Source organism: Hevea brasiliensis, chromosome 11 (assembly GCF_030052815.1).
Source record: "Hevea brasiliensis isolate MT/VB/25A 57/8 chromosome 11, ASM3005281v1, whole genome shotgun sequence".
Taxonomy (NCBI): domain Eukaryota; kingdom Viridiplantae; phylum Streptophyta; class Magnoliopsida; order Malpighiales; family Euphorbiaceae; genus Hevea; species Hevea brasiliensis.
In genome coordinates, this window is record NC_079503.1 from 4,846,712 (window position 1) to 4,860,246 (window position 13,535).

The following is a 13,535-nucleotide window of genomic DNA, read 5'->3' on the forward strand; positions in this document are numbered from 1 at the left end:
ATTCAGTGACAATCGTCCAACGACCGTAAAACCCTTATGATAAGGGTAAGTACAACAAAAACACGAGATATTGCCATGCAGCTAAAGAAAGGATTATGCTTTGATTTCTAATTACAACAGCACTTTGATGCAGAGTTTTTCATGCATGCCTCGACGATGAGACTTGCACATACTTACATATAAAACAAGATCAATACTTGGCATTCACCCATCAGAAAACAAGCCAGGCGTGGCATATGCACAAGTTGAATTTGCTGATAAAATTATCACCTTCCCTTGGTAATCACAATTTCATAAACCATTGAATCATAAATAAAAAGTTTTTGCTCTGATTAAGCACCAGTAGCTCCAAAAGAGTTGGTATCCACAAAACAATAATCCTTTCAGTTTTTCATACAAGCAGATACAGTTGTGTGCAAATAATCAATTGAATTTGTCAAAGCCCTGCTTTTCGGCTCCAATATTCTATGGCAAACAAGATTGCGGTTGAGTTGGAAGAACTGAATATCATAAGGTAGTCTCCTTGTGCCTTATCATTACAACTAAACAGTAAAGCCTAATGATTCATTTCAAGATTTTCAATAATCAAATGGAATTTTCCAGAAAGTGAACAAGTTTTTATAATCTGTTCCTTTTATCTTATAATGTGAGAACGAGGAAGTTGATCATAAAAACGAAAAACTTATTTACTGACAACTAAGTGTAGATACTAACTTCTCAGACAAACATTAGTACAAAGAAATAGCATAGTTAATTTAGTAGAAATGAAAACTCACTGATCTTGGGTGGAATTGGGTTTCTCCATTTGGCTGGCAATAGATATTACAAGAAGCATTAAAATTCTAAGAATTAAGCCACTTGCCAAAACTCGGGTTGACTTGAAAATAAAGTATATCCTCGTCCTAGTTATGCATCCAATATCCGTATTATAATAACAGCAAAGCTGAAAATCGGGTCCTTTAATTGCTATTAATTCTGGCTAAACAAAGACCAAAGTGGCAGGCTAACAAAGTACACATTCAATAATTTTACATACTAGGTTCCACTCATTTATCTGCAGCTCAAAACAGATGAAATGTTTGAACTAAGTGATAACATAGCTGGGCATGATCAACAATTGCAAGGATCAATACTAATTCAATTACCTTCTGCACTACCATAATACATACATCTATAAACATCGTTCTTGAGAAATATATGCTTATGTGGCGTCACAATAAAATTGCCCACCACTTACTTAGGAGTAGGCAAAAGAACAAATCCTGGGAATGATAGAGACCCATTATTGGGAGCACCCTTAATATTGAGAATTGAAGTAACCAAGTTGTATATCTGAACATTCTCAAAAGATGGCACCTTTCGTCCCCTTGCAAACTGCGGACCGTGACCAATGAAGATCGTCCTCATGGAGAAAAATGCATTGTCATAGCCATGTGCTCCTCCACATTCTTGATGTTTTGATCTCTGCTCTTCCACCTTAAAACCCTCTTCAACCAGCCCTATTATCGGTGGAATTCTGTCACTTGCCGAATAATGAAGCCTACTAGGCAGCTCCTCCTTAAGATACACTTTCAAATGCTTTCCGTTCTGAACTTTTCCCGACTGCAATCCTTCGTTTATCTTCCCAACAACGCTCGATGGTGACACACCCGGAGGGGGGCGAATTGAGAGCGCTGGAGTATAGTACTGTACCCATTCAGCTGGAATTTTGACCCAATGGGCCAAATCATCCAGAAATATCAACTTCTTATCACATGTACCAACCATGCCATGATCGCCCACCATAATAATATGAACATCCTCAAAAACCCCTCTCTTTTCTAGCCCATTAATCAACCTCCCAATCATCTTATCAATTCCAGAAACAGCTTCAGTTATCTCTGGATCATCAGGTCCCACCTGGTGGCCCTGATGATCAGGATCCTCAAAATACAGTGCCATAAACACAGGAATTTCAGCGCTAGGCAAATCAAAATAGCTCAAAATCTTATCGACCCGTTCCTCAAATGGAACCGACTCATTATAAAACATACAAAACCCTTCAGGGCAATTCCAAGAACCTTTATGCACCTCAGAACCAGGCCAAAAATAGGCAGCAGCCCTTAACCCATGATTGGCCACAGTCTCCCAGAGTGGCTCACCAAGCCACCACTTGGGCTCGTGGCTTCTCGTAGTAAAGACTTCACCAGTGATTGGATCGACAAAACGGTTGTTGATAATGCCATGATAAGCAGGGTAAAGCCCAGTAACAATTGAGTAATGATTAGGGAAAGTAAGAGTAGGAAATACTGGAATCAAACCCGTCACGGCCTCAGTCCCTTTGGCGATCAAACGGTGAATGTTGGGCGTTGGAGTCTTGAATTGGTACCCGAACCGGAACCCATCGGAAGAAATCAAGATAACCACAGGGTGATTGAACTTGATTAATGCACGTGACGTCGTTTCGATAGGAGACGATGTCTGCGCAGGTGCAGGCCAAGAAGAAGAAGAAGACGAAGTAGTGGAGAAGAAGAGGAAAGCGAAGGCAGAGGCAGCAGAGAGGGCAATGCAGGTGATGAGGAGGAGAGAGATGAAGATGATGGTGGTGGTGCGTTTCTGAGAAGGATTGGAGGGATCAGAGCAATCATTGTCAAAAGAGAGAAGAGCAGTGGATGAGTTATGTGAGTCTTCTTCTTGAGTAGGTCTTTGTGTAGGCTTTGTGGAATTCAAAGCCGAATCAGTCCCCATGATTCAAAAAACTAAAACTTTTAAACCTTTACAGAGGGAGATCTTTCTTTCTATCAGAAGTTGAACGTAGCGGAAGTTTACTTGTAAAGATAGGGAATTGAACTGGAAACGGAGTGAAATGGGGTTCTACAGGTTGCAAAGGAGAAGTGACTGACTTGTTCCAATGAGTGGGCCGATTAGACTCTGGAGGAGTATGGAGGTAATTCAAAGATGAGGAGGGGTTTGCTGATGGACAGTGAGCTTAATATTGGGTCCCAAGTCGCAATAATTGTCCTGGAAATCTCTCACGTGAGGTTGCAGGCTTACAATACAAAACTCAAACACTGGCTGAGTGATTTTTCAACGTCTCATTGTAAACGTGTGGATTGGACTTGTGGTGGGGCATTCTCATTATCTGCTCTGCTCTTATTGCAATGGGACAGCAGTCACTCGCTGCCTATGAGCCCGAGGCGAGCCGAAGATGCTTTTCATAATTTGTAATTACATGGGACATGGACCAATGAATTGGGTGTGCCCACTTCAAGAGGCAAAACAAGAAAAATCAGTGTGAATTAGACCATAGACATCTGAATTGTTTAATTATTATGACTATTTAGAGTATTTTTATATTATTATTCTGATATAATTAAAAGTGTATTATTAAATTTATATTAATATTTTAATCAATAATACATTTAAAACATATAATTTATAATTTAAAAATATAAAAATACTTGTTAAATATATTAAATAATTAATATTTTAAAAAATTTTAAAAATATTTGTATTCAAATTACGATAACATAAAATTTTAAAATATTAATATAATAAAAATAAAATTTTGATAATGATAATGCACTAAATTAAAAAAAATATATTTTAAAAATTATTTTTTTTTAATTTTATAAATAACTTTCTTTTACATTAATCTAATTATGTAATTTTATTATGCAAGTTAAATATTTTAAATTATAAAAAATTTAAAAAATATATATGCAAATCAAATTTATTTTTAAAAAAAAACAGAATTTAAACTAATTTAATTTAATGAGCGAATTTATATTTATTATTAATTTATTTTAATTTTTAAACATCTTCATCTATTTATATTTTTAAAACTTATTATTATATATTTTTCTATTATATTACATTTAAGTTAATATTATAGGTTAATAATATAATATACTATAATACATAGCTTTCATTAAAATATGATAGGATTAAAAAATAATAATTCTTTAATTAATAAATATTTTTATTTATATAAATAATTAAAATGATATTAAATTTAATATTTTAATTTAAATAATTAATATAATACTTATAATATTATTGATACATTATAATCAAGATGGGCCTTCGAATGAAAGATGTGTGTATCATATCTATAGTAGGATGTATGTCGCAAGAGTTTTGCGGTCGCTAGATGATTCTCACCGAAGTGGAAAAGTGAGGAGTCGCCACTTTCATGTTGAGAAAAATTAAAGAAAACTATTTTTATTTTGAAATTTTTTTTATGCCACTTCTAGAACAGAGACTCTAGGTTCGAGGTCCGTATACGTGTAAGGAAGGTGTTAAGCACCCTACATCGTCCTTCAACGAGAGTAAGTAAATTCAATGATGTGCTCTTTATAATTTGAAACCTAAAATTTTGGGTTTAAATTGTGATGTTGGTTCTGTTGGTTTAATAAAGGAACACAAGATTTTTCACTATTTTGGATTTCCCATAAACATAGGTAAATGAGATGATTCCAAAGTTAGTTGAGATTGAGTTTGCTTAATTTATTATGTATTTATTAAATTCCTCCCTCCTCGAATTAAGATTCTAATTCTAAAGAGGCATTATTTGATTCTTAGAGATTTACAATGAGTGAGGAGGACTCTTAGCTCACTCATTATTCACCTCCTCACTGGCATCCAAATAATTGAGGGTATAGTGCATGTAGTGAATATGCATGAACCAATATGGGTATAGATTTTTATTCCTTTTAATTAGGACTCTAATTCAAAAGGAATGGGCTAATTAAAACCTAGAGAGTTCCCTTCATTAATGAGGACTCTCAGTTAATGAAGAAATGTCTCATCATCGACGCAACTAGCTGTAAAACCTTTACCCACATCGTTTCATCTTTAAACTATTTAATGTTTTTTTGCCATTATGATGTTTCATTTGATTGAACCAAACTAAAGGGGGGAAGCTTCCTTAATAACATTAACAAGTGGACTCCAAAAGGGACTCTCCATGAGGTCCAAATATAAAGTTCAGAGTTCTAGTAAAGATTCTCCCGCGAACTGAACATTGAAATGTATTCGATAAATTTATTGAAGAGTTTGTAGAATTTAAAAAAAAAAAAGGCGCAGGGGTTTCAAGGAAAGGACTCTCTCCCGATCTCCCTTATTTTGTAACGAATGAGTTCTATAAAACGTGTAACTGCAGGAATTCATGGAAAGAACTCTCTCCAGGATTCCTGTATTTATAAAAGAAAAGAGTTTCATAAATATGTAAAGTTGTGGGAGTTCTGTTCAAGGAAAGAAATTTCTCCTGAACTCCCATATTCGTAAAGGACGAGTTTTATAACGGAGGCATTAAAATTGCGGGGGTTCAAGGTAAGGATTATCTCCCGAACTCTCTCTAAAAGATTGGGATGATATAAAGAAAAAGTGAAATGGTAAATTATGCGTGCTATCTCCCGATCTCTGTATTACTGTCCGAACTCTTTTCTTTTCCTCTTGACTTCCGATCTCCTTTCCTACTGTTCGAAACCCTTTCCCATCCTCTTAACTTCCGATCTCTTGTTAGTTACCTGAACCTTCCATATCTACTCGAACTTACATCTATTCACCCTTATTATTTCCCATCTCTTTAATCGGATCTGAACTCTCCATGTCATCACTCTCGTATTTACCTTAATCCCATCCGAACTCTTTACTACTCTTCCGGAACTCCAATAACATTCATATCATCCGAACTCTTATTTTTACACTAACAAAAATCAAAATCTTTTGAAATGACGTACGCGTTACTATAGCATGCAAAAGGTAACGTTTGTGAGATAAATTAATCTAACACTAATATATTCTAAAAGTCAAGTATGATTCGATGTCCTAAAAGTTCTTACGTAACAAATACAGCCTAGTTGCATTCAATCAGAAGAGGGACTATTAAGACATTTACTTGTAATGAGGTATCAAGGTGAAGGGAGAGCCAATGTTAATGTCTCACATCAAGATGGGGTCGCTAAGGCTAAGCCGACCAGGGGCACCTTTTGAGATGATGAAAGTGACTGGAACAAGATCTTGATGACGAACCAAAGCTGGACCACCGAGCTTTTGAGCAAATCTATTGAAGAATGGGACCGGAATATTGAAACTACTGGAGAAGGTTCTTTAGAAAACACGTTTCTAAAGCCCCTCTTGCACTAATAACTTTATATTACAGGAGATGGATGAAAAATAGAGATTGTAACTTGAGATTGAAGATCAAAGTGCCAAGGGAAACTACAAAATCAAGGTCGCAAGATCAAAAGCTAAAGACTAATACCCGAAATCTCAAAACTCAGACCAAAGACTCCTTCTACAGTGAAGCATTCAGGTATTTATAGGAAATGGGGGTCTTCAAATGAATGAGCAGGATTTCAGATGGCAAAATTAAAGGGTGTGGATCTAAAAGAATTGAATCTAAGAGTCAAGAATTAAAGAGACCAAGAATTGAAGCTTGAGATTTAACTCTGGACTCTTTTATCCTTTTCTCTTTAATCCAACGGTTGGGGGTTTTGCCTTACAGAATAGATCCAAGGGTTGAGAATAAAAGGTGCTAAATCTATTATTTACTTTAATCCAACGATCCAAAATCCATCCTTACAGGTGAAATCAAAGGTACGTATTGGTGCATACTAAAATGCTTTAACTGCCTCAGATTCGGTGGTTCAAATCCTTATTTTGAAATGAAGTGGATGGTGGAGATCAGATTGTACCCGAAATACTTTAACAAACTCAAATCCGATGGCAGGGAAAGCTGACTATGTAGATCGAGGGTCATAGCCTGAAGTAACTTTCCTTAATTTTTTAACCTCTCGATCTATCCGATCTGCCGATCTTTAACCAATCCTAACTCTGTATCTTCTGCCTTTGCGTATGATCTTCTGTTACATTTTCAGTCTTATCATCCATTCTCTTCATCTAATCTCCGCTAGTGCTCTTTGAAAATCAAGAAGGAATTAAATTCTTCACTTCCCAACTTGTTGCTTAGAGTTTCAAGAGTATTAAATACTGACGCTTATATATATTAGGGGAAACTTTGTCATTTTCACCATCGCACTTTTCCTCTTGGGCTAGCCTATGGCTTGCTCTTCCCTATGCTTTGCTTTTCCGGCACTGATTTTCAACATGACAACTACTTTGATCTTTTCTCGATAACTTTCTTTGCCTATCACCTGAAAATTGATGACACTGACAATTAGAGAATTGTGAGAATGTCATCTGATGATGATGAGGGAACCGAACTAAATGGCCGATCAGGGTCCAAAATGAATACCGTGCCAATCTCTAATCGACTTTTCGATCCAAGGCACAAATTGATCTCGGGCAAGGGAACTGCTAATTTCAATTTTGATATTAGTAACTGCCTCTTGAAGTTCATTTGGCTTCTAACCATCTCAAGGGTCCCGATTATAGCTCGATTCTGATTGATGACATCAATGATGACACCGAGCTTTCCATAGTCTTTATCATAGTTGACGAGAGCTATCCTCCCGATCTCCATGTATCTCTTGAATGGCATCTTAAGATTTGAAGGTTTCTGTAACACCCTCCCGGTAGCAACTCCGTACATTCTACTGTTCCGATGACCAGTGTCGGTCCGGACAGCTAGAACGTCCGGAAAAATATTTAAACTAAAGTGAGGAACCATAATTAACTCAAATATTAATAAGAAAAATTTAGAAAAAATTTTAGAAATCAAATACAACTAAGTTAAATGAGCCGGTGCCCAAGCGATGGGTAACCCAGAGGGAAGTTGCGGTTCTCACAACTAGGAGCCCTAGACCCGGGGAAAAATTCATAAAATAATTTTTGGGACTCCAGAGAAGGGTCATTGAGGTTCCTATAGCATTAGAATGCCAAGAAAATATTTAGAAAAATTTTTCAATCGGTACAGATAATTTTGACCCGTTAAGCCAAACGGAGGGCATTTTGGTCATTTCGCCTTCAGAGACGATTTTTGGCCGACTTGTCCAGTTGAGTAAATAATTATTATGACATAAAATATGAATAAACATTACTAAAAATTAAATTGAAAATGAGTAGAGATGAAAAGAAAAGAAAAATCAAAATAAAGCAAATTATGACATCTTTATGATGTCATTTAAAAGCCCCCTCCAATCACAATTAAACAAACATTCAACTAACTAATAAAAGAGATAATTGAGACCAAAAAAAATTAAAAGCAACAGCAGCCATCTTCATCTTCCCCAACCAGCCGAAACCTTGCTTAGCACCAAACCTCCATTAACACCTTCAAAAGCTTCATTTCTCTCTTTGTTTCACTAGAAATCCTCCTACTCCTTTCACTAAAATTCATCCTTGCACCTTGCATAACCTTTTGGCAGCCAAGAAAAGGAAAGGAAGTGAAGTTTAAGCTTGGAAAAATCTGCCCTACAAGAGGTTAGTGCACATATATATCTAAAACTCTTTATTTCTATGTTAGAGACTTGAAATAAGTAAGAATTTGTAACTTAAATGAATAAAAATCATGTGCATGTCCACCATGGATTTTGGCAGCCCCTAAGGAAGGAATGAGTTTGATTGTTTTAATGGACTTAGAATGAATTAGAGATTATGTTTAAAGTGTATATATATACATGTAATGAATGAAAGTGTTTAATTAAGGTGGGTGGTGTGAACCTTGAATTTGAGCTAGGTTTTGGGAGTAAAATTTAGACTAGGCTTATGAAATTGTTAAAGAACATTCTAATGGTCAATTAGTGACCATTTGAGGTAAGTTGACCATAATTTGGACTGAAATATAGCATGGCAAAGTGAAATGTGTATGCTGCCTAGTGAGTGCAGCAGGGTGGCTGTGATTCCAGCCCACTTGGACAGCCATAACTTTGGCTGTGTAGGTTCAATTGGTGTTTGGCCAATTGGAGATGAAACTAGACATAAAATGGCATAATTTTGCTGAAGAAACCATGCCCAAAAGACCAAAGCAAGAGGACCAAAAGTTAGCCCCAATCCGGATACCCTGCAAACAGGTTCTGCAGAATGACCAAATGAACAATAACTGTTCATTTGGCCATAACTCACTGTAGAATGGCTCAATTGACCTGAAATTTTTACAGCAACAAGATAAGATATAGACAAACAACTTTCATGAAGAAACCTACCCCAAATTATGACCAGAACCTATTCAACAAGGCAGTGGCAGTCACTGTTTATTGTACTGTAGATTTGGTAAATTCTGCAGATTGGAAATCCGGCCAGCTGTGGTTTTTGGACCATATCTGTAGCTACAAAACTCCAAATGGAGTGATTCAAAAAAGGAAATTCAACTAGACAAAATAAGGAACAACTTTCATGTTTACCATTTTTTCAAATTCCCACTGCAACAGTGCCTAATGGAACAGTAAAGTTGGGTTATAAAAACTGAAAATTCTGCTTCCCTTGGTTTAAGCTTAGAAATGGTATTAATGCTTAATGCCAACAAGTTTTGAATGCAAAATGTGGTATGTTAGGAGTGCCAAAACCAATGTACCTATTTTCTACCTAAAAGTCAACATTTTTATTGACCAATGAGGTGAATAGTGACACCAAAACTTGAAATTCAAAAGTTGAAGAATTTAAAAGTGTCAAATGCCCTAGTATACCTAACAAGATTGGTTTGGATAGTTTGGCATGCCAATAGGTTTGAGTTAGCAGTACTGCACATGGCAATATGCCATTCTGTGATTTCATGGCTTTTAGCCATTCTGACCTTGTGTTGATATTTGGCCTTGTGCCTATTGTTATTACAGCTTATTAGCTGTTCTGTTGCACACCGGGAGATGCATATGTGACCGATGGTGTGACGGCCCGAGGTACTAGATACCCAGTGCCAGTTTACCCATTTATCCAGTCCAGTCGTCCAGTATAGGTTACTTGGGCAACCAAATGAATGAAAGTGGACAAAGTTAACGAAATAAATGGATATACAAATACAAAACAAATAAGACATATACATTCAATGCATATTTATTTCTGTTATTTCTTTCTATTTTATTATTTGCACCACTAAGCATTATTGCTTAGCGCGTTGCTTTTGCCACGCGTAGGTTCCGGAGATACTGACCGAGAGCCCAGTAGACCACAGACTGGGTGAGACCTCGTGCAGCTCTGCATAATGTCCGTGTCACCTCACCATCTTCAGTGCTTTGGTAGGACACTAGGTTTCATTTTGGTATTTTGTAACTAATTTTTATTTTCTCATATGTAATTGAACTTATGTAATGTATTTTGATGCTCATGTAAATAATGAGAATTGTGATTATGAATGTAAAATTTGAGCATTTATTTATAGCTTATATATGAGTATCATGAGAAATGAATGTTTGAGTAATGGAAAGGTTGTTGAAAATCATATTGAGACTTTGTTGATATAAAGGAGTTGGGATTGTTTGAAATGATTTTTGGAAGTGTTTTTCACAGGTTCCGAAGAACTGTTTTCTCCATTTTTAGCCGGTACTCTGCCGAATTTTCTTTAAAATTTTCGGAACCCCAAATAAATTATAATTTCAATAAATGACTTCAATAAATAATATTTCACAAGTTGTAGTCAAACTATGATAAAAATAAATTAAGGTAAAATAGAGTGTTCCGGTACGCCGTGTGACATAGCTTACTCGGATATACTGTAGACGGGTAAGGGGTGTCACATTTTGTGGTATCAGAGCACGGTTTAGGCGTTTCTGGGCCTAGATTGAGTCCATACCATGCATTGCATTTGTAAGAGTTGAGGTGACACTAATGCAGATCTGTTTGTCTTTCTTATTTTGAATAGGATATGGACCCTACATCTCAGAGGGCAGTTGAGGAGGAAGTGGAGAGTCATGCTCCACCTGCAGCAGCTGAGACTTGGGGTATGGGAGAACCTGCTCCGCCAGCTCAAGCAGAGCCTGCTCAGCCTCCACAGGCCATGTTCCAACAAATGGCCGAATTCTTCAGACAAATGGTTGGGGTAATGCCAGCAGCAGCACCACCACCACCACCTCCACAACCAAAATCACACCTGGAAAAATTGAGAAAGTATGGAGCAGTGGACTTCTTTGGCAAGAGAGAAGATGATTACATTGCGGTAGAATTGGTTGAATGTAATGTGCAGAGTTTTAAAACTACTCCACTGCACTCCAGAGCAAAATCTAGAAGCTGTTGTATCTCTGCTGCAAGACGACGCATATGAATGGTGGGATACTGTGTCCAGTGAAGTACAGCCAGAAATAGTAACTTGGGACTTTTTCCTCTCAGAATTCAAGAAGAAATATGTGGGTACTGTATATCTAGAAGAGAGAAGAAGGGAATTCATTAACTCGAGGCAGACAGGTTGTCATGGCCGAGTATGAGAAGGAATTCGTAAGATTGAGCCGCTATGGAAGGGAGATAGTCCCTAATGAGGCTGAAAGGTGTAAGAGATTTGAAGAGGGATTAAATGACAACATAAAGATCCAGATCACCGCCTTGGGAATCACTGACTTCACCAAGTTAGTGGAAGCTGCATTAAAAGTGGAGAAAGTAAGAATCAGTGAGCAGACTAGAAGGGAAAGACAGCAGAAGAGGGGCCCAAGTCAGTCTAGTTCAGCTCCTGCATCTGGGAAGAGGTTCAAGGGTCCACCTGCATAGAGTTCGGGTCAGCCACACGGTCAGGGTCAGTCTCAGGTGTCACGACCCAACCTATGGGCCGGACCGGCACTAGGACCTGGGCCAGCTTAAAGCCCCCGAGGCCCGTAGTAAGCCTAACTGTTCATTAACCCAACTCTAAGGCCCATTGGGCCCAAATTCAAGAAAATAAACGGACAGAGTCCGGCCATAAAATGGACTTTCCAACGGGGAGTTTTCGACTCACCCGACCTGTAAACACAATAAACAATCCATTGGGGAGCTCAGCTCACCCTCCACATACTCATCAACATAATAATAAATGGGAGCTCAGCTCCCTCATCCAATCCATCAAAACAGACTTAAAATATTAAGTTTACAGGTCCAACATGATAATAATATTACAGACCAAATTCAAATAATTACTGCTAACACATGCGGAAATTCTAGGAGTAACTAAAATTACACAAATATTAATAAACAACCTGCGAAGTAGAAAAGCAGGTTAACCCTGAACAAAATATCCTCCTGTGGCCTGTAAAAATTTTTGAACAGGAGTGAGCGTTCGACTCAGAGAGTAAAATATCAATTTTAACCATAATCTCTATAACTAATCAGAACTAATGCACCCTGTGGAGTGAAATGCAACATCAACATCATATTCACATCATAGCATCAAAAAGGTAATTTGGAGCACTCACGCACCCTGTAGCATCAATCATAATATATTGGGAGCTGATCCCCTATACAGCTCTCTTAAATCCAACCTGGTGCCAGCGAAGAACTCAAGCCGGACTTTCGCTTAATAAACCAAATCGAGGGTCCCAAAGAAAGAACTCAAGCCGCGTGACTACCCCTCGAAGGAACGGGTCCCCAAGAACTCAAGCCGTAACTACCCGCCCTATCCATAGTCCACACCACATCACACGCACGCCAACGCACGCACATCGCTCCAAATTACCACAAGAACACTCATGGCACATTAATGCTATGAATGCAACATAAATCGTGCCTAGAGTTTAACTACATAAATATATGCATATAAGTGATGCATGGGCATGCTGAACATATAATAATATCGAAATTACAATTAAAATTAATATTTTACTCACAAACTTGACGACAAATTACTGTGGCGGCTGGGCGGAGGAAGAAGGCTGTCCCGGCTCACCTGACAATTACATTACATCTATTTAATAAATTTGACTCAATACAAACAAAGAAAAATATCAAGTACGTCCTAAGTCGTGCCGAAAATCCGGCAGAGTCTCCCCTATACCTAGGACCTACCCAACCTGCAAAAGGGCTAAAAACGCACTTCTATACTCGCAATCCATACATCAACAGTTCAATCATATCACACAGCCCCTCCTGGGCCCATCAAATCAATCATCCATCACAATACGCAAAATTTCAATTTAGTCCTTATTATTGATCATTTTTGCAAAAACTGCCCAAACAAGCTCTAAAAATTATAAAACTTTGCCCCGCGGTCCTTAGCAATATTACTAAGCTATTGCAAAAAGAATCGTAATTTTCTAAGCTACCACGAATATTTTATGGATTTTTAATCCTATTTAAGCACTAGAAAATTACGTAAAAACAAGGTTCGGGTTTACCTTTGCCGATTCCGACTTCGGGAACGCGCTCGGGGCGTCTGACAATGGGGGGCTAGCCAAAACCTCGGCCCAATTCGGAGACTTTTCCGGTAACGGGTCTGTCTGGCCCGAAATTTGCAGACTCGATCAACTGTCGAATTTCCGCGAATCGAGAATACCTACACGAAGCCCATAACACGGGGGTTAGTACATAAATTTTTCAGAATTTTCTAAGCTCATTTAATGCTCGAAAATACACTGCGGTTCGTGGGACCCACCGAAAACGGTGTCGAAAAATTCGAAATTTATGTCGCGAAGCTCTCGACGAATGGAGCGTCTGGTGGCCTCGGTTTCTCGTGAGATTCACGGTTTTCAGAAATCTAGCCC

At 37.7% G+C, this 13,535-nt stretch overlaps 1 protein-coding gene and 1 long non-coding RNA gene across 2 annotated transcripts; both read right to left on the minus strand.

Annotated features, from left to right (window-relative positions):
* Positions 1–944: 944 nt before the first annotated feature.
* LOC110647036 (uncharacterized) lies at positions 945–3,026 on the minus strand. Its single transcript, XM_021800682.2, has one exon. The coding sequence runs from the start codon at positions 2,725–2,727 to the stop codon at positions 1,234–1,236; it is 1,494 nt and encodes a 497-aa protein (XP_021656374.2). The 5' UTR covers positions 2,728–3,026; the 3' UTR covers positions 945–1,233.
* An 8,711-nt stretch (positions 3,027–11,737) lies between these two features.
* LOC131170405 (uncharacterized) lies at positions 11,738–13,149 on the minus strand. The gene is made up of 2 exons (XR_009141163.1): positions 12,663–13,149; positions 11,738–12,085 (listed from the first exon to the last, which is right to left on the minus strand). It is a non-coding gene; the product is annotated as an uncharacterized LOC131170405 (long non-coding RNA).
* Between the last annotated feature and the right edge of the window lie 386 nt (positions 13,150–13,535).